Source organism: Plutella xylostella, chromosome Z (genome assembly GCF_932276165.1).
Source record: "Plutella xylostella chromosome Z, ilPluXylo3.1, whole genome shotgun sequence".
In the NCBI taxonomy this organism is placed as follows: Eukaryota; Metazoa; Arthropoda; class Insecta; order Lepidoptera; family Plutellidae; genus Plutella; species Plutella xylostella.
The window spans coordinates 9,963,486-9,985,761 of record NC_064012.1 but is presented as its reverse complement, the minus strand read 5'-3'; the positions used below and the strand labels follow the sequence as shown (position 1 = coordinate 9,985,761).

Genomic DNA, 22,276 nt, shown 5'->3' with positions numbered 1-22,276 from the left:
CACTCTTTGATTTGTCGATATATTTATTTGTGACCGCAAACGCCTCAACCCCTGACACGGGAGGCGGATGCATCCTTGTATTTTTTGTTTCTTTGTTTTAGTTTCAAATATAGAATTTGTCTTTAATTGAACCAGTTTTCAAAGCTTACTTTTGCTCCAGTGCTTTTGTCAACGAAGTACTTATGTCATTGTGTTCTTTTCATAATATTCTTTCCTACTATGTAGGTATCCCTTCATCACTTTAGCCTATCAAAGTGCCCTGTAAATGAATGACTATTACAAGTTATACACCCGACTAGGAATCGAACCCGTGACGCTACATTGTATCCTTTGCAATAAAAAGGCAGTATTATATTCATCTTGATATTAAGTGGTTTTATCAGTGAGACAGGTAGTGACTACAAACCATTAGTTTGATTGAAACAGCAGTAACCGTCCATAAAGTAATATATAATATTGTATTTCAGAACACTGTCAATTTAATCGGCTTAATAAAATAAAATCAATTATATTATTGAAGATGGTTCCATTTATAACCTCCCACCGTAAAAATTGGGTTTTTAAGTTGAGCAATATCGATATTGATATTTAAACGGCTTTAATTAACTTATGCCTCTGTATCAAACTTGTACATTTTATTATTATATGTAGGTATACATAATAATATCCTTAACCAGATCACGTACTATAAACTCTTGAAAATATTCGCATAAAGAAAATCAGAAACCGAGTGCAACATCCTTAGATAATGGCGCTTCTCAATGACCATCAAGTGGCTATTCCCCGAAGGCATCTATCAATGATAGTCAGTTAGCAATCAAAACAGCACCCTCCTTGTTTAGAGGCTCGTGAACTGCACCGATGGCCTGCGTATGCGCACCGCCTCGGGTGCATAACGGGACTAGATCAGCGGGGTTAACAACCCTATGTCGCTGTCAAATAACGCTTTCGACAAAGGAAATGCCTCCAATAGTCTCACTTGCATATGCATACTCTCCGGCGGCTTCTGAAATGAGGATGTGTTGAGCAGAACTTATGACATACAGTTCTGTGATTGGCTAAATATTCATTGAGCTACTTTATGCTTTAGTTAATTTACTCAAAAAATAAAATACCTACTGTATTTTTTATTAACGGACTTCAAAAAAAGAGGAGGTTATCAATTCGTCGGAATCTTTTTTTTAATTTGCTTATGTCATTTGCTGGTCTTATTATTTACTACCCGCAAGCTTCTCTCCTTTTAATGTTTATATTAATGTTTTGCAACGGGAACAGAGGTATTAAATGCACCATCTCTTTGCTATTTTCCAGCCTCCCAATCATTTGCAAAAAAATACACCATTCCATCACTTTTTTGCGACACCAAAGAACAACAAACATACTTTTTGCATTAAAAATATTAGCACAGACTGGATAGCTAGTAATAGCTCTCTTTAAATAAACCTATTTATTTGGTTGGGTTAAAAACTAACAAAGCGTTACTTCAATTAAGTACAAATGCAGCAATAGTTTAGTCTGGAATTATAATCATCTCATACCAATTCGAGCGAAATGTATAAAACAGACTATCCCGGCGATACAGAGAATAATTGATACGGTAGAGACTCGTTAGAAAATTTTAATTTCCCGGTTTTGTTCTCCATTTATTATTCGAAGCTCCCAGAATAGCATAACATGCTCGTTGCGCGGCCATGCAGAACTTAACTATTACCTATGTCGACGAAGTTCTAACTCAAATTATTGGTCACTTCTGGACAGTGGGTTGTCTTCATAGTGACGAGATATACATATAGGTAAATTCGTTTCTGTGCTTTTTTCTTGCATTTGTGGCAGTGTTGGTTTAAAATATTGTTAGTCAGAAGACTCAGAAATTTTGTTTATGTGCTTAGTATTCAGTAAATACTTAAACACAAAAATAATTATATGAAGAGTGCCATATTTTATTTTAGATTCTGCTCGGTTAAATGTATGGATAACCCGTTAATCTTACGATGGCTCATCATGATCAATAGTTACATTCACATCATTATGAGAAATATAGATCTTAAAAGAAACATAAATTGACTATTCAAATCAGTTATGTTTATGTTTCATAAATTTAATATGGGTTTGTTAATGCATCACTAATCTCAATACATTCTCAACAGATTCAATTTCCACTTCAAACCTTTAACTAAATGGGTTATGGTGGTCAAGAACATTATATTGATGTTTTCACTTATACTGACAAGTTGGAGTATAGATAAAAAGTTTAACTACCGTTTTATGTGTTACTAGCTTTTTCCAGCAACCTCCGTTAAATCCTACACCTCGCCTTAAAAAGTTTTTACCTGGAATTACAAAAAGAAATAAACACCATAGAGGTGTAATATTTTTTCAAATAACCTTTATGGCAAATTGATTTAAAAAAACTAATTATTTACTAAACGACACTGATAAAATTGTACCCTGTGTAGAGGTAGCTTTGCTGAAGAGGTAGACTTGGGATTAGATTTACGAAAGTGCCTGTGCCCATCGTAAGGTTCTCGTGTATTATTTTTTTAAATATTCGATTGTAACATTCATCAAATTTTAACAAGTAGGTATTATAATATCTATGAATCTGTAAATGCTTACTTGTTAATGCCAGTTTCTTAACAAAACATGTTGACATAGGTAATATTTGAAAACCAGCGATATTTAAAAGCGATGTAATTATGTTGAGTATAGTTATTTAGACTGTTAGCCAAACAAAAATTATCACAGATCTGAGCTATGAATTATGATATTACTTACAGTCGGAGTGGTAATGCGTGGGAGCACTCCGCCGAACGTATATTAACAGATCATTGTGCCTTACGAACGAAAGCACGAAGTGCATATATAAGTGATTAATTTTAACTTATGACAGTTATCAGTTATTCACAATTGTAAATGAGTAGGTACTATTATTTGAAAAATGAAAAAAATCTAAATACTAAAAATCGTGTCTATTTATTACCAAAAATTGCATATAGGTATTTTTTGCTAGTGGTACCTTAACACCGTAGAAGAATTAATATCTATCCTTAACGGCGATCGAACCCGGGACCTTCGGTATTTCAGATTCAGGGTCACTAACCACTATATCGTCCGGTCAAGTAGTTTAAAAAGGCAAGCCTTATAAAAATATCCACTGAGCAAGTGAGTGTAATGTGACGTAACTTAGGAAGTGTAAACTGGGGAAGCCTTAAGCAAACGCACCTCCGCCTACGTTGCTTGGCTGTCGACCTACGATAAATGCCGTGTGAACCAGTCCTTGATTTGTTTAATCTCTAGAAAAATAAACAATATTCGATTATACATAGGAAATAATCGGAATGTCGATTGCTGTATTTGTTTTAGTTCAAATAACATAAAACTGAAGTGTCAGATGATGCTGTTCCTTTTGATATAAATATATACATGTATGTTTGTTTGGCGTCGGGTTCGATAACCGGCACCACCTAATGTACTGTTGGTTAAATGCGATGGTGTGAGAATGACGAAATAAATAAACCAATAAATATACCCTATTTTATTTAAAAAAAGATAAAAATAGTATTAAATATATGAAAAAGCACAGTTTTTGCGTGTATGAAAACTTTTCAGTTAAGTACTTCATAACATTTATCTATACATCTAAATTATGTATAAAATCACAATACTTAGCTAAATTGATTTATTGACAAAAATCTACGGAAAGATGTCCAAGAGGACTTAAGCCAAGAATAAGCCAAGACTTCGCATATGTGTTGATGAAGCATAGGTAATAATAATACGCCGACAAATACACGAAAGGACGCGAATCCTGCGTAGAGGCATCCAGTCAAATACTATAAACAGCCATTCCGAGTATAAGGATGAGGCAACAAAGAGGCTCTATCTCAAGCGATCTCTTGTCTAAAAACAAACAACGGCAAAATTAACCACCGACTCACATATTATACACACTTTGATGTTGGGACACAAGTTTGTATAAGATAAACGATTATCCTCTCTTTATCCAGAAACAAACGCTTTCTATGTAGATTACCGCTCGTCCCAGACACTTCGATTTGAAACTCAAATGGTGTCTAAACATTACATTTCTCTTGGTCTAATTACATATTTAGCGTGACAATTTAGTAGACCATTTCAGCATTACTTATATGGAATACTTATTGAATTTTCAATATTCAATCCAAATTCTGGATTCCTAAATTGGACATTAATTTATTAAGCCATTTAATATTTCAAATTAACAACTCCTAAAAATACACTATCTTCAGTGCCTAACCATGAACTTGATCTTTTTACGAGAGTAAACATGATTATTTAAAACGGTATTGTAGTACGAGTTGGAACAGATTTTTCTTTCTGTCACATGTTTGGGAATAGATAAAAAATTATCAGAGAAGTGGTAGGTAGTTTTTGTTTGTTTTCGTAACCGTAGCTGTTGAAGAATATTTATCATGGTGTGAGGTCCGGTTTAGCGGTCATCCATCCGTGTTGTTGCTAACATCTCGCTCGGTGACATATATTTTAATCAGTTGCTGCCTCAGCCCTTAGACCCTTGGCTTCGATAAAAGCAGGATCGTAGGTCAGGGGGCATAAAGTAAACAATCTTATCGCGCTCTCCAAGTAGGTGTAGTTACGGCAGTTTTTAATAGGCAACTGATTCCAGTAAAATTATTTCCAGTTGAGAACATTCATTAATCTGTACTGTACCTAAGTATCTGTGTATTTGTTGATTTACAGAAAATACCTAGTTCGATTTAATTCGATGCTACATCTTCGCCAAAACCATACAATTATTTATCATTTTCAATGCTCCGCATCTTAAGCGCCGCTCAACGCTCCGCGCTATGCTCAAGTTAATTAAGTACGTAAGTAGGTAAATTATATTTTTCTGCAATTCCATTCCAAATAATTTTAACTCTTTCCGTACATTTCATGCATTGTAGATAACTGTATATAATGCAGGGTGCAATAGCATTCCATCATTTGACTTGCAAAAGAAAACTCGTTTATACTCTACATCTATTTTTAGACATTTATAATAGCACAGTGGCATTCCACGGCTCATCTTTATAGACATTATGTAAATAAAAGCCTTAGTTTATATGAAAGTCGTAGGGTAATGTTGAACGATATTACTGCTAAAGCGCTGTTTCGGTTCTGTCATATAATTTATCTATATAAGATTTAAGGTATGGAATACCCTTTACCTTTCTAAGCCCTTACCCGACCTAAACTAAACCTTAGACTAATATACAAATCGCCTAAGCAACCGTATACACAACAAAGTCTTTGGACAGATGCATTCTAAGATAGTAATTAATGCAATAGAACTACAAAAATATATACCTACTTGAACATACAAATAACTAATCTTAAATTATCATTACAAAATATATACATATATTTAATTGCCATTTTTAAATTGACACTGAGCAAACATCGTTAAAGTGTTACCGTTTCATTTAGAGACCATGATAGTAGTGGGTAGATGAGATAAATAAGTAATTGACTAGTAACTAGAACTGTGTGGGCACTATGTGGGCCTTCTTATTTAAGCCTCTCTATTCAGCAATATTTACTTAAATTAAAAATGTTATTAGTCTTTTCAATTATGTTTAAAATACAAAAAGGTTATTTTTGTTCTTTTTAACAATTATAAAGTCGAAATTACTTACCATTTCACGCGAAAACGCATGGGTTTTAGCCATTTGGCTTCGGCTGCGGAGACCTAAAAATGGATGCATCAGATTAAGGGGATTCTGACACATTTAATTTATTTATTAGTAAGTGCGCACTGCACCCCTCGTACGGCTCACATAGTGCTCTACAATGCCTATATTTCGCACAATTTCCAATAGGATTTGAATAAAAGTTAAAAGTAAATTTATTAATTCTTAATACTATATTATGTATTACCTCCTCCATAAAGTGAGTGCAGACTACACAACACAGTTTATCATATTACACATAGCAAATGTTATAAGATAAGATACTTATACATTTTATAAAATGCCAATTTTTATAGTGATTTTATTTTTGATCCTTCGGATTTCATAGTACCTATGAGAAGTTTGTGGACTACTTTCTCACCTAATTAAATCTACCGAAGCATAAACTTAAGCGCCATACCCAAATTCTGCTAGCTTGACCTACTCAGATGTGAAACTGACAGGGTGTCATTTTTTTGGTCTTCACTTTTTTAGTACCTATTACACAGGCAACGATTCCACGGGAAAACCTTACTATAATACGAAACCATGTCTTGACTGTTTCTGGTGTCGATGAATAAATTCCTAGACTAGTTTCAAAGCTCGCGGGATGACTCTAACTTCTAGCCAGGTACATTTAAGTTACGGTAAAGAGTAGGCTTCTATACTTTCCGCGTCTGTCAACGTACTAGTTATTCTGCCTACTTCTTGTATTCAACCGCACATTGTCTCATAATAGAGCTAATAACTTTAACTGTAACAGTGCTGCCGTATCGGTTACTTTATGCTTATTCTCGTTGGAACACAATGCCCCATTCCACCTGTAGGATTCTGACACCTCTTCTTAGGAGTTATTAGGATTGAATACAACCATGGATGGTTCTTATTATTATTATTATAAATTCTTTATTGCACATAAAAAAACATTGTACAAAGGCGAACTTAATGCTAGTAGCATTCTCTACCAGTTAACCTTTGGTGATGTCGAGAAAGTGGTTGGTAGTGCGATAGGCTGAGAGGAGAGAAGTTTATCTACTTAAATCGAGACACAGAGATATACTTACTTATACATAATAGCTATACAAATGATATACATACATATATAAATATATTCCTACATTATATTATAATATACCTAATACATACTAATAATACAAAATATAATAAACTAATATAGTATAATATCATCATCATCAAATAAAATATATTTAAAATCAATTTTGTTGATCGTTCTGCACTTGGAGGTAGTGCTGACGAACTTTGGCCTTGAAGATGTCTATAGACTTTGAACTCTAAGGATGGTTTTTGTTTCACATTGTAATGCTACCTGTGTGATAAAAAAATGCTGCCACTGTGTAGCCTATACTACATAATATTTTGAAACATTCAATCAATATTATGGTCCTTCGACTAGCTTTATAGGCTTTTCGAGATAATAGAGCTGAAAATATAATTACCATTCTAATATTTAATGAATATTTCAATTCAAAGGTGTTATAAATTTGTAGTATATAAACCGCCACCTTATCCCAAACCAGACGAATCAAAAAACTTACAGTCTAAACGAAATATAAACACGCAATTTAAGCAGTTTAAGTTGGGAAGTGTTCTTAAGCAAGCATGCTCATTAGCTGGATGCTCGCACATATTTAGCGACACCACAGCCAGTGCACACATCGAGCACAAACTACGAATACGTGAAGTTTAAAATAAATACAAAATGACTCAACTCACGAGCAATGAAAAAGGTCCAGTGACAATATCACCAAATTACTCATAAATGGACAATGACTGCGACATTGAAGTACATTTTTAATAGCGCATCAGAATACTACCAATTTTAAAAACTTTTGGTTCAATTTTTTAATCAAATGTTTGAAATTGGGGTATTTTGGTGATGGCATGTTGTGAGTGGAACTCTTTCATTGTTCGTCAGTGTATTTAACACAAAAATGCTGCTAATGAATAATTATTTTCTGTCTGTTTTGGGGGTTCGAAGGCCACAGTCAAACGTATAAAATCCCTCTTTTTCGATGGGGTTAAAACTGTTTACTTTTATATTACGACTTGGTATATCTACCTATGTGTAGAAGAGGAAGAAGTGGGCGCCTTAATAATTCCGGAACAAGCATTTAAGCTTTCTAAGTGGACACATTTATAATCTGCCTACAAGCCGGTTTAACTTAAAAATAAACGTTTATTTTTCTGTCAGTATACATTATTATAATAAATATAACATAATAAAGTGTAAACAGAAATGCATGCAATACAATCGTTTAGCAAAAATTCAATGTAATGAAGAACAGACCCGATTCCGATTGTCAGCTTTCATGATATTTTTAAATACCTGTCTTAAATACGGATGGCATTTATGTTTCACACATATTTGTTCTTTGCGATACAATTTTTTTTCGAGTTGAAAATGTTTTGGTTCAAAATAATATAGGCAGTACTTACCTACATTCATTGCAAATATATCAATTACGAATAATATTGGGCATATATCATCGCAGTCACACATCGATTACTGTCAACGTTGCATGTATTCTTTACCTACGCTTAATGAACGAGTGATGAAACGCTATTTTAAAAAGGTTAACTTTAAAAAGACAGCCAGGAGTATTATCGTGACGATGCACCGATTTGCATAAAGAGCAACTTTTTGTGGAGTTCTGTACCGGTAACCGAACCAGGAAGCCTATGGCACGGCGGCAGCACGCGACAACCCCCCCACCCCGCCCCGTCCCCCCAGCCTGACCCCAACAGAATTAATATTAGTTTGAAACTAAGTGTCACACAATGCTAGTTTTTGTCTAAACCGTATCGAAGTGCCGTAATGCAGTGACCCGCGCTAGCACTTTGCTGCTTGCAAGTCTTGCTATCACTATCACGGTGCATATAAACTTTATGTCATCACTCGTCATTCTGAACATCAGTCAGAGAGCAGCCCGTGAGCGAGTGAGTGACAAATTGAGAAAGTATTTATAATTCCTAAAGTACTGGTTCACATTTAATGTGATTTGAAATTTACTGGGTTCACTCAATGTCAGACATTCACTGTAGGTATTCTGAAAATCCAGAAATCTAGTTCTTTCCACCCCAAAGTTAGGTTATAGGGGGTCAAATACGGCCTGAACTGCTTCGAAAAAAGATGGAACGACCGTGCCACTGTTTTTGCCCCCAGACGATGAAAATAGGATATTCCTGTTGCAAAACCCTAAACGACACTGCGACTGACTTTTTAAACTATGACGTCTCAACTTAACGCACACTCAAGCAGTTCTATAGGGGTGTCTTTAGTGCAAATGTGTGTGTGTCATGGTTATAGCTGTACATATTGGAAATATCTAAAAATGTCCATTCAATCATGGCAGTATGACATGGAAGTTTTTCGTTGCGTGGCGAACAATTGTACAACGACTGGCTCATTCGCTTAATTTAAATAGGGCCTTTAATGTGACATGCCACCGACGATGTTTAAGTAAACTATTTTGATTTGATTATTTTTCCGTATTCCGCTCTACCCCACAATTCAGCGGCTTCTATCACAGAAGTTGTTATATTTGATAACGCAACAGTGATTTACTGAATTAGTTAGCTGAAGTTTAGTAGCATTGCAGGAGTCTCAAATAAGGCCTTACGTTGTAGACCGAATGGTTAAAGTAAATAAGAAAAGTTATATTTTTAAGTAGCAGACGTGTGTCGTGGAATGATCCTTAGTTTTCATTCATGCATGTTGAGATAGCAGGCAGGTTTCTTTCTCGGGTACGGCTCGGCGGGCTGGTAATGAGAAGTGATGACATACTTTCGTTACCGAGTACAGATTCGCAACCATTTTTTAAGTTCTCGTAAAACAGTAAGCTCTACGCTGTATTTATGTTTATTTCTTTACCTATTCACTTACTTCGATTGATCGGAGCGGACCGATAAACACTGTCAACAGTCTGTATACAGTACCTATAGGTTTAACGTCTCCACTAAATAAATTTGATTAAATATTTTTCATAGAAATTAATGAAATCAGAGTTAGTAAAAACTGTGCTGTTAGTGATATTAAGTTTCACGTCTGCCCTAAAAACCCATTAGACTTTGTTAAGATTGTTATCTTATTTTATTATTCGAATTCACCCGTCCATCTCGCGTCCATCTCCTACGCAAAGCATGTTCACAATAAATCAACTCATTTTTATGGTGGTCCTAAATTAGTTTTTCATCAACATGAGAGTTTTTAGTTGTAATTTGAGATGTTTCGTTGTTTCAGTGTCTTTTTTAGGTCGGTTGTCGGTGTTGAATGAACCACTTCGGCCTTATTATCATCAAGTAAAGAGCATCTCTCTCTCGAACACAAAAATCTATTTTTAGGGGTCCAAATTCTACAGGCGAATTGAAGTCCTAGACAAGTCTGTGTCTAGTTCTCGTAATAGTGAAAATCGTAATGGCTATCGATTGACAAAACCAAGGGCCATTCACAAGTGTATTAAGTTGAATGCAGGGTGTTGGTAAAATGGTGTACTAAGCAGAGAGAAGGTTACCGGCTCGTATCGTCATTCATATTTTTTTTCTGTTAAATTCGTGAATAACAATCCATAGTGATAACGTCTCGTGACAAAGAAAGTTACTATGCCTCAGAAACCTATGAAACCCTCTAAATCACCCCTTTTGGCTTACTATACCAATTTTTGTAGCACCCTGTATATCGTATGTTGTGACGGATAAATTGTAGCTCGTTATCACAAAGTTACGTAGGGCGACTACGTTGATGATATCATAAAACATGAGAGTAGTCACAGGTATTTAGTATCAAGGCTATCAAACTGTTATCATCTTAAGAATGACTACTTTGCAATGGTATTCAGATCGGTAGACACGACAGAAAACTCAATCTGAGTAGTGTATTATTATTACTCTTCCAGCCAAATATTCTTCCAACTAAATAGGTTTATAGACAGACAGGCAATACCTAGGTGGGATTGCACAACACAAGTACAAGAAGTATCTTCATTAATTAAGAAATCTATCATTGTTCCAACTTCAGCCGCCTTCACCCTAACTATCAACTTGTTATACCATTTACTCCACCCCATTATCTGTAATGCAATAATCACATGTCTCCACACACAACTAGTGTAGCTGTGGCGTTATTTATGAATTGCTAAAGCCCTTGAAACTCCGCGCATCTTGTTTTCACATTGCACGGCTTGTTATAAAAGGAACCAAACCACGTTGTAGTGTTCCCACGTCTTTGAGTGAATGCTTTAACAGAAAAAAGGGAGGAGCAAATCACATAATGCACATAATTTGCTGCAGTTGACGGCACCCACGATTAGTCTGTAACTTCAAGTAACTTGTAATAAGTACTACACTTTACAAGTTGATTGCAACAAAAAGCTAGTGTTTTCATGTCCTATACTTGGGTAGAATTATAAATGTGTACTGCAGATGTGTGACAGGAATCACTCGATTCATATCGGCTTTTAATTGCCTACAAACGACAGAGATATATCATCGTCTAGTTACTGGAATATACAGAGGTACATAGAAAATATACCTATATACAAATGGACGCCAGACACCTATTTCTATTACCTATCGCGAACTTGTTTTGATAACTATTTTCCGATTCAAATTGTATTGAATCTGACACTAAGGGTCAATTCAGACGTACCACAACCACACCACAACCACAACCACACCACAACCACGCGGTGTGGTCGGGCGTATATTTTGTATTGACAATGAATAATCCAATTCACACGTGCCACATTTTGTCGTCGTTATCAACCACCTGTGTAATACGACCACATCGCAACCACATCGCAACCACAACGCAACCACATCGCAACGGCAACGCCGCCACGCGGCGGCGGCACCGCGGCCACCTCCTCTCCCTATTAAATGCACACGACGACGTGGTTACCACATCGCAATGACAGCGACAACGCAACCACATCGACATTTTGTCGCTGCCACAACGCAACTGCAAAAAGCCGCTGTCACACAATTCACACGTAACCACAGCTTGACCACATTTTGTCGCTGCGACGTGGTGTGGTTGTGGTACGTGTGAATTGACGCTAATTACTACGTAATTTTTTCTTAGTTTTGACTTTTCAATAGGGTTCCTGACACCTACGTTTACTCTTATGACATTTGCACATTTGGCACTTTTCTCTCAAAACTTTAGACAGATATAAAATAAGTTAACCATATAATTTGACCAAGACTTTATGGTGATCGAATTTATTCTCGAACTATGTATAGTTTCCTGTTAACTAATCGGTTGCTTAAATCAAGGTTGAGTCATTTGTGGAAAAACGTGAAGTGGTATACATAAAAGTTTTGTTTCACCTGAAAATTTAGATGCGTGCGCGCAGACAACATGGGGACTTTTAGAGGGAAAACGGAGGCGGTAATACTACTGCTCGCCGTTACATCTGTTATTCAAGCTCAACAGACCATTCTTCGTAAGTATTATTAGTATAAGATCTACGTTTTAAGTTTTATTTGTTTTCGTTTTGTGTAATATCATACAGGTTGGTGCAAAAGTGTAAAGAAATGGGGACTCTGGGGATCAAGATGAAAATTTGCGTAAAAGCAACTGCTTGATCTGCAGTCACGTGATCAAAAAAGTTTTCATAAGTAAATACTAAAACTATTGAAAAGTTTTTTTTTTTTTTTTTTTTTTTAGTTACTGAGCTATTTTGACTCACGATACCATTTTTGCAAAATCCGGTATATAGGTAAATAAAATTTATTATAAAAATAATATGTCGGGAAATTACACCCGCAGCCTCAAGCCCTAGGCAGAGCCTGTAAAACGGGTATCGGAAAACTACGGGGGTGATTTGATTGCTAATGTATTGTGTCAATAATTGTAAGAGAGTGTCTTTATGAGAGTTTTTCCCAGCAGTTGACGACTATTGACTTGATGATCAGGAAGGCTCCCCAATACGAATATTGCTAGATTAATCTATCGGCTGAATGTCATCGGAAAAACGAATTTCTATATTTGGTGTTTGGAAATTGGCGTAGAGTAATTTAGCCACGGATGTAAGCGTGTCCATGCCGGTCGGAGAATAGGCTCGCCAAAGTCCGAATTACCTTCGACTTCTCTAACTGTCAACGTTGATGTTGATGTGTCTTAGGCTCGGGCTACATGATATAGGAATCAGTTCCCTGATCCGAGAAGCTCATAGATAAATTTCACTTCACGGAAAACGCCTAAGGCTTTTGGATAGAGAAGTACTTATGTTCTTTGGCCTAACGTATTGTCATTAAGTGTTCGCTCCCCCCTATGCTTCTGAAAAAAATACGTGTGTGAGAGAAGTACTAATTACTTACATTATGTTCCTTGGTACAGAGACAGCAGCATTCCATACCCATGGTCTTCCTTGGCAATTTAAGAATAGACGACTTATAAAATATTGATTATGATTGCTTATGGATGCGATCCAAATTTATCACCTTTTTGCGACGAAGTGATTCCGGATACGTGTAGACAAAGCCTTATAGTTGGTTCCGTAGTTTACTGTGAAAATAGAGCACTGCCATTAAAGATCAATGTGATTTAAGATATCTACTTCAAGTGTAATTATCATATGCTTATTTTAAACTGAATAGCAGGATAGTGCAGAGAAAATCCTCTATCGGAGAGGTCTAAATGTGCACGTATGGCAGCACCGGTATACCGGAACTTATGCCAAAATAGATGCTGCGCAGATTTTTTGACACACAACACACACACACACACGCACTCACGCCTTGTACTAATGTACTCCCTTGCGGGGTAGGCAGAGGTGCATTGCTGCACCCACTTTTCGCCAGAGTGTTATGTTAGTCCCAATGTAATAGGGGGCGGGCCTATTGCCATTTTACGGGCACATCCAAGACCTGAGAACAAATATCTGTGTTTAAACAAATATCTGCCCCAGCCGGGAATCGAACCCGGGACCATCGGCTCAGTAGTCAGGGTCACTAACCACTACGCCATTCGGTCGTCTTTAGATTTTTTGACATGTCCGGTAAATTACGGTATCTTTGCAATGGTTCTAATAACTGTAATATACAATGTTAGAGAAAGCATAAATAATACAATTAATTACGAACACACAACCCACCCCCTGCTGTCCATTCCCGAAGGGTTTGCACTAGTAACTAAGAGATGACTAGCAAACAATTTGTTGTGAACGGGATTTTCAATGTAGTCGTGGGCAAATCTCTAAAGATGCCATATAATCTATCATCTTAATACAATATAAGTACCAATTAAGGTATTTTAAGGTATTAACGCCACCCCGCAATTGGCCAGCGTGGTGTACTAGGTCTAAACCCTTCCTTCATTGGAAGGAGACCCGTGCCCCAGCAGTGCGGACGTAATGGGTCGTGATGAAGGTATTAACGCAACTATTTACCACTACAACGTAAAAAATAAGGCTTCTATTTCTCCGTGTGTATGTACACGTACATTCGTATTATAATATTATATAATATATTTTACATATATTTTTTTTACTAGTTCTCTTGTTGTTTTCTTTTGTTTCCCATTTCGTATTCCATCTCAAACGGCGGTATCTCATCACATATTTCGCTACAGCATCTGAAATTAATTATTTGCGCACAGCATAAAGTTCACGTCGGTACCTGATGACCTTTAGTTGCAGTTGAACCTAATCGAATGCCACTGGCTCCCTCTGTTGGAGACACACATGACTGATCTATCTTTGTGATAATTCCAAATAGAACTTAGACGGATGCTGGCGTAGTCCAGCATAGAATTGGGATACACATTTAAGTTATCGGTTATAATTTAGAACATTAAATTGAATTTTATTTTTCACGGAATGCTTACTAACTTTTTGTGAAAAATTAATACTTACTGTATATCTATTCTGTTCAAATCAGCTCTCGTAGACTACCGTAGGTAGATACTAAGATACCATATGGTGGGTAGCTACTTTATTAAATCCTAACTAGCATTATAAATGCGAAAGTAACTGCGTCTGTCTGTCTGTCTGTCTGTTACTCTTTCATGCCAAAACTACTAAACGGATTTGAATGAAATTTTGTATACAGATAGTCTAGACCCTGAGAAAGAACATAGGCTACTTTTTATCCCGGAATTCTCACGGGAAAACTTTTTAAGGCAAAGCGAAGCTCGCGGGAACAGCTAGTTTATAATAAACGGATTTAATATTAAATCAACCAGCGAGTTCTCAGAGACAAACTCTCGTCATCGACACGCTAAGAAGAAGTTAATGTATGTATGACGCAGCAACTTGTTCTAAGCAGAAGATCGCAAAGTATCGGAGAAGTAGGTGTACCTACACTCGCATTCACATATACAGGGTGTTGCAAAAAGGATATACTAAGCCGAAAGGGAATGACTCAGAGGGTAATTTTTTCATGAGTTCTAAAAATTCACGAAAGGAAAAATATATCTGTTTGTCAAGTGCCTTTTTACTATGGAGAACGATTTTTTTTCGCGAATTTCCAAATCTTGTAGAACAAAAGTTGTTCAGAATGGTCCCCTAAATCACCTCCTTTCGGATTAATATACTCTTTATACAACACCCTGTATATGTTTCGCACTAAATTGATTTCGCACAAAGCGATCCTCGGAGTTCTGATCGCAGTTATCGCACAGTTATTGTAAATTCACTTAAGTGTAGTTATCGGATCAGTTCTCAACAAACTCATAAAAGTCACGCTTATCTTGTTAATTCTTTCTACAAGTCAACACTTCCAGAGTAAATACGTTTATTGTACTTAAAAATCGTTTTTAAAAACTAGCATTTAATAAAATTGCTGGGAAAAGCGCGCTATTTTACAACACAGAGTTAAAAGTTGTTGTCGTTGAAAGTTACAGTAAACTTTACTATTGGCAGCCTCTTGGATGTGTCTGAGATACTTGCGTATAAGTTATCGATATTTAATGAATGTCGCATTGTCAATTTGACAACCAATACCTAGTAATATTGCAGAAAATTTAAAAAAAGAAAACTAATACGAAAAATGAACAACATTGAATTTTGACTTAAATACAAAGACAGTGAAAGTAAAAAAATGCTGTAGGTATTCTGCAACCCAAATAATTTTTAATAATCGGGTGCCATGACCCAATATTCTGGTTTTAAGATAATTGCACGCACATTGTAAACACAGCAGCTGTTTAAACTAAGCTTTCTAGTTCATAGAGTCATACCATACCACTGTCGTAAAGTTGCGCTAAACTATAAATAGGATTCATCTGACAATGACGTCGATTCTGAAAGCACAACTTCTTATTTAAGTGCTGAGTCAAAACCTTAAATATTAACCCCCAAAATTCATAGAGCTTTTTGACACTTTACAATAGGTTCAAAATTGAGTTGTTATACGTATACGAATTTCACTGACGTACAGAGTCGAAACTCGTGTATATCAAAGTAAATTTTAACCTTTTTAAAAATTTACAATACGCGGTCAATGAATTTGAGGTTAAAACCTTAATTTCTTCCAAATTTAAGTCTACAAGGTTTGACATCGTTTATGATTACTGAGCTCTGGACAAGCGTTCTAAACCAAAACTATGTTAAGTCTTCGTTTTATAAAAAGGGGGATTAAGTCTATCCGGATGCATCGTCTAACTGACAAGAGAGTAACCTCGATGCATTGCTGTATCTAAGAAGGATATATAATATTATTCGGGATCCTTGTGGGCGTGTTTAATATCAATGTAACCCCTCCCTTCCCTTGCATTAGGAAACTGTAGACAGGCCACGTCCTCGACATTTCCCACCGTCTTGATCTTTTCACACACAACTTTATAAACACATTCCGATGAACTCATGTTTTAACCTAAAGGTCATCCTTAACTCGCGTTTAACGTAAAAATTTCAATATCATAATTGAGATTCAATTAGGTTCCTATCCTACTAATAGAATTAAGTCCATAGCTTAGATTAATTCCCAGCGGTAGTGGGAAATGTGCCCATTAAAGCGTTTTCATAATATCTACCATAAGTAATTTTATTACAATAATGGATCCTATACCTATTAATCGATTGTAGAAATACACAACACAAATTGTCGTGTACGGAAGTATAAACAGTAACAATCAACAGATTGTAGGCTTTAGAGGTATAAATATTGATGAATGCCCAATTCTCTATTAGGCTCTGAATTATGATAAATAGTAGACCAAAACATTTTCATCAATCATTTGATTGCAAATCATTTTAAAATTTCGTTATCAAATCAGCGTTTGGTTGTGTTGCGATTGGCTTTTGTTTTTAGTGTATGCCGCAATGAATTGTCCCATTCTATTGGTGTTTGCGTCTGCGTTTATAATCAGAGTTTGTGAGGTCATAATCAAGCGGGTACGCGGTGGCGGCGTCAAGCGGCGACCCAATCTTGCCACAAAACATAATTGTTTTGTTACTGAACGAATGTGCCCTCTCTCCCCCCTCTTCTGAAACGCCCACTCTCGCTGTAAAACACAACGAAAACATTGCTGCCGAATAGCCCCTTTGAATCATGTACTCTTCATTTGCACCTAAATCGTGAAATTAAGAGACCGACTGTAATAAAAACACCAAGACATCTAAAAAGATCATTAATTTGTCATGATTATGTCTCAACGTCTCAAGTTACGTCAATGTCATGTCTTGGTGTTAGAATGCTTGTATTTGTTTAGTTTTATTTCTGGTGCGGCGCCGTTGAGGTTGAAGGGCAGCGGCTTGATAACCTACGCGTAAGCATCACTGGAGTGGCTCGTATTACACTCGAGCGACGGCCGCAAGGTAATTGATCTCATGAGCTGTTCAATATTCATGCCCTCTTTGTATCCCGACTCACGGCCCGTATACACAACAAAGAGCGAATTTTTCAATAAGTCGCGAGCCCGAGAGCCGTTGTCACTTGATAGGCTCGAAGCCCGAAACTAGGTACACAGTCGACCCTCACACTGCATCTTTGTCAATACGCTTTGTTGCAGGTAATATCCGACTGGTACTTAACAGCCTTTTGAACCTTCCGCTAATCTGAGTAGAACATTCCACGGCGTAAAAAATCTTTTCCGGGGCGGAATTTAAGCCAAGTCCTTTATGCAATGATGTCGCTAATGCTTACTTTATCATGGTAATTTGGGTGCAATATATTTCTCTGATTTTTGTAGAACGAACGACCCGCGCGCGTCTCGAAAGATTAACCACAGGGGTAGAGAGGGCAAAGTATGCATTTACGAGCAGCAAAATGGTCTCCGCGTTCGTAACAAAACTATGTTGAATATGTTTCATTGATTTAAATTATATTCTGGTTTTACTTGGTCAAATAAAATTAAGTATTTTGGTAACAACTATTTAATTTTCAAAATAAATGTGATGTGATACAGCATAAATATAAAACACCTAGGACTTGAAAAATAATTAAATTACTAATGTGAATTAGGGAATTATCTTATTCCAAAATAAATAGATTTTTTAGTTGTAGCTCGTCATGTTTAAACTATTCTAATTTGTTACTGGCATCCGCAAGGACCGTGTCTTGACATTACAGGCAGGTAACGGGATCAAGCCACTATGCCTATTATACTGTATTAGGTCGGAACAGAATTCCTGTGGTTACAGTTACAGTTATAATACTCGAAAACCATGGAGTTTCTACATATACGAAAACAATATGTTATATGTATTTCAATAGAAAGTTGTAAGTAAATAAAGTAAAATAAGTAGTATTAGTTAACCTATACCGATTTATAATCTCGGATGTGATGTTATTGTTCATTTCATAATCCGTAAACAATCCAACGATAACTGTATAGAGAAAACAAGTCAAAGAAGGCCGAGCCGTTTCACTTTCTTTACAAGAGAGCTAATAGGATTACTTCACGGACCGCTGAACTCGCCCGTTTTACATATTTTATTGTCAATTATATCCATTGTGTCACACATCCCTTTGGTCACACTAACGATATACAAATAACTATACAAGAAGCAAATACACCCGAAACCCTAAACAGTAAATTTTAATAATCTCGGAAATGCACGGTTTATGTGACATAAAATGGTATAATTAAAAGAAATAATCGCACATGCATCATTAACCAAACAAGAAAATGTGGAAATCCAACTTGCTACTTTAGTAAATAGAGATAGTAAATAGAGGTAGTTTTGCAAAGTCGCAATAATTATTGTGATTTTGTATCGCATCTACAATACGAAACGCGAAAGAATAAAGAGAAAACTAAAATGTTGTTAACATCATTATATCATGGATGTCTATGGTACCTACACCATACCACCTACACTGTTCCATTTGTGAGCCATGACTTGTTACATTATTTGGTAAATTTTATTAAGAACCAACCCGCGCATTAGTGTGACTGGAACTTATGCAAACAAGTTTTTAAATTATAAACCTCGCCGGGTCGTCATTAACAAACAGTTCTCTTATTGTATTATTTATACTAAAATCTGTTTCTTAATCTCAGATACTAAATTGACAGGTTCTGAATGGTTCATAAACAGTTGATTGTCCTGCCCATGGAACTAATAATACAACAGGAATGCGCACTGCACCGAAAAAACGAGCCGACAGAGATAGTCAGCACGGAGCCCTCCATCTCTTTCTATTTTTGGTAACCATAATTTTAGGTAATTCATGAGACATCATTTCTAATCTATCATGTCGCGAATAGGTGTCGATGGTCTCAAAGTCACCTATTATTCGAATAATACGATTGCAATGTAGGTACGAATGAATTTTGGTGATATGACAATTGAGTAAACAAATGGGGTGAAGGTAAAATTTGTATAGATGTGTTGTTGCAGCGCGAACTGCAATGTAATATTGATATGTTTTTTTTCCATATCAATTAGATATTCCCAAGGTTTGAACTAGCAACAACAATCTGTCTTTTAACCAAATTCTACTAAGATGGACTGGTTTTAATTTTATTAGAGAGTTAGGATTGACGTAAATAATAAGATGAGCGAAATCAAACAAGACACATTTTTATAATGAGTATAATAAGTATAATACAATGTATTTATTGGATCTTCTTTATTTACACGTTTTACTATTCTATTCTATTTTCTGTGGGGTAAGTAGGTACCTTATTAAATTAAATGAAATCTGTCCTTCAATACGCTCCTCAAAGTTGAATGAAACAGGTCCTAATTAATGGAAAGTGATTCAAAAGTACGAATGAATGGTCACCCTAACCATAACGTCTCTCACAAAAGTATAAACGTCATCCGTCATCTTGACAACTTCGGTCTTGTCGTAAAGTATTTAGAAAAACTACCAATATTTTTTATGAAATTATTATTCATACAAATACCAAATATTTCATTAAAATTACATGTTTATAATGATTTATTATAAATTTGTCTTTGAAAATGATATAATACACAGTAGTCTATGAGTTAATTCAATATTTTTTTTGCATAGCTCTCTTCGTACAAAATCTACTAAAGTTTACACAACTAAATCCTGGCAATTGTTAGAAAGAGAGAAAGGGCTCTGTGGTAACCCTCTCTATCGGCTCGCGGCCTCTTTCACTTCAAATATAAATCTTAAGGTGAATTCGTTAGGTCTATTTTTGTTTTCATCATTTTGGTGAGTGCGCATTCCTGTTGTATTATTACTTCCATGGTCCTGCCAATAGAACGATATGTCACTTAATCGCATGACAATCGGCTGTTGATGTACCGTGAATGTTGTATCTGAGATTGAAAAACAATAAATTTTACTCGATACAGTCTAGCTAAGTAAATCATAATCAGATGAGCCCTTTTTAATGCCTTACTATATTGTATGAAACCCAGGGCTCAATTCATTAAAAACTTCGATCGTTATTAATAAAGAAAATGGCATATTTGTCAAAATAAGCCAAAAGTAAAACAAGAAAGTAAATACATCACCGCCAATCGCTTAAATTAGACATCATGCAAGGTTTGCTTGACTGAAAGAAAGTGGTATAAGCACGAATCCTTGTTCTTGGGGACAATTTGGTAATGAGAGCCGGCCCGTGCCTGGCGCAGCCCCACTATACCTTATTACACAGTTTAATTTATTTGCCGATTCTAAGTTGTCTGTAGCCTATTACGTTAGGCAGACCTCCATGTAATTGACGAAATTTCTTAGCTTTGGATGTGGCACTGCCTTTTTTATTGAGTTTATGTAATTTTGGAGTTTTTTTTTCGTGAAGGCTGGAATTTTGTCTGTGATCGGGCCGGAAGGATTTACATGAATGTATTTTTTTATTAATTCTGATCGAAAGCTAATATTTGTACCTACTACCTGAATTTAATTCGAATTTAAAATAAAATATCCTTGTTTAGATAGAAGTAAGTATTAGAGGTCCCTTTAATAATTTCAAAACATGAACACGTATTCACATTCGCATGCAAATAGTAATGTTGGAGGTCTACCAGTTAATTTAAGTAAGTATTTACCCATTTTGAATCACGAAATGGTAGTGGCTGAAGTTTATTTACGTTATAATAAAAATGCAGATTTTTATAATAAATAATAATAAATATTACATACTATTGTCAAACGTTAACATTATTATATTATAATAAATATTATAATCTAATAATGTTAACGTTTGACAATAGTATGTAGCAACAAGCGTATTCATAAAACCTTTATTTGTCCGACCAGTATGCAGTATTGAAAAAATAAGTAGATTATATCCCGTCCCACGGGGAAAGACATCTGACAGAACCCTTATTACACTCGAATAAGGGTAGTTTTTGTTTGAATCTAGTATCTTACCCCATGGAATAGGGATTTATAATAGTCAGTTTCACAGGTGAGAAAGTCAAGTTAAGTAGATAACTTGAGTATGGAATTGTTGTAATTGGCTAAAATGGTCGTGGAGTAATACTTAGGTTTATGCTTAGGTAGATTCACTGAAGTGTGTGTCTTTGTATTCGTATCGTATCGTAAGTATGGAGTCAATCTCTGGCCGCTGACAGCACCGGCAAATTGTATTCTAACCATGAACGATAAATCTAAGCCCAATTCATTTAAATGCATTCCTGACCAAGCTGTACTTTGAATAATACAACTTGGCCTAAATTGCAATAAGTTTACGTCATATCTAAATAGCAACTTAAAACACACACAAATCAAATGCCCTCGACTTGAATTGACAAGCAATAATAATCATACGTCACGACTTACCATCGGCATCGCACTAAAGTTAGAACAAATACGCTTGAAATTTTATAGTGCAAAATCGAATCTGTTGCTTCGGTTATCCAGAAAATATTGACGAAAATTTCTGTGTGCAGAGTTTCGGAGCGCGGCGGAGGACTTTTAAACAGTTGCACGTTGTAGCAATACATAATGGAGGCAAACTTGGAATGCTCGCGAGCGTGTATGGGCTAAGGCTTGCCTTAGGCTGAAACTAAATAGACGAAACAACGATAAGTATCTCACGTAGATCCGCCGAGCCGCCCGCGAGACCGCCGGAATTTTAAATATGGAAAGGTGTCGCTGAAAATATTTGTAGCTGAGGAAAACACGTGGAAAAAAATCTTGAAACGACAGCTTATTTTTTTATTGCCGATTTATGC

General features: G+C 35.9%; 1 protein-coding gene across 11 annotated transcripts in view; it reads left to right on the top strand.

Annotated features, from left to right (window-relative positions):
- The window catches only part of LOC105384133 (basement membrane-specific heparan sulfate proteoglycan core protein), a 150,459-nt gene that overhangs the window by 65,086 nt on the left and 63,097 nt on the right, over positions 1 to 22,276 (top strand). The window contains exon 2 of one of the 11 annotated variants that reach the window (XM_048632637.1): positions 12,069 to 12,172. The exons of the other annotated variants lie outside the window; for them this stretch is intronic. Coding sequence (XP_048488594.1) covers positions 12,088 to 12,172 — 85 coding nt within the window. The 5' untranslated portion in view covers positions 12,069 to 12,087. The remainder of the gene's footprint in view (positions 1 to 12,068; positions 12,173 to 22,276) is intronic. 11 annotated transcript variants of the gene reach the window in all.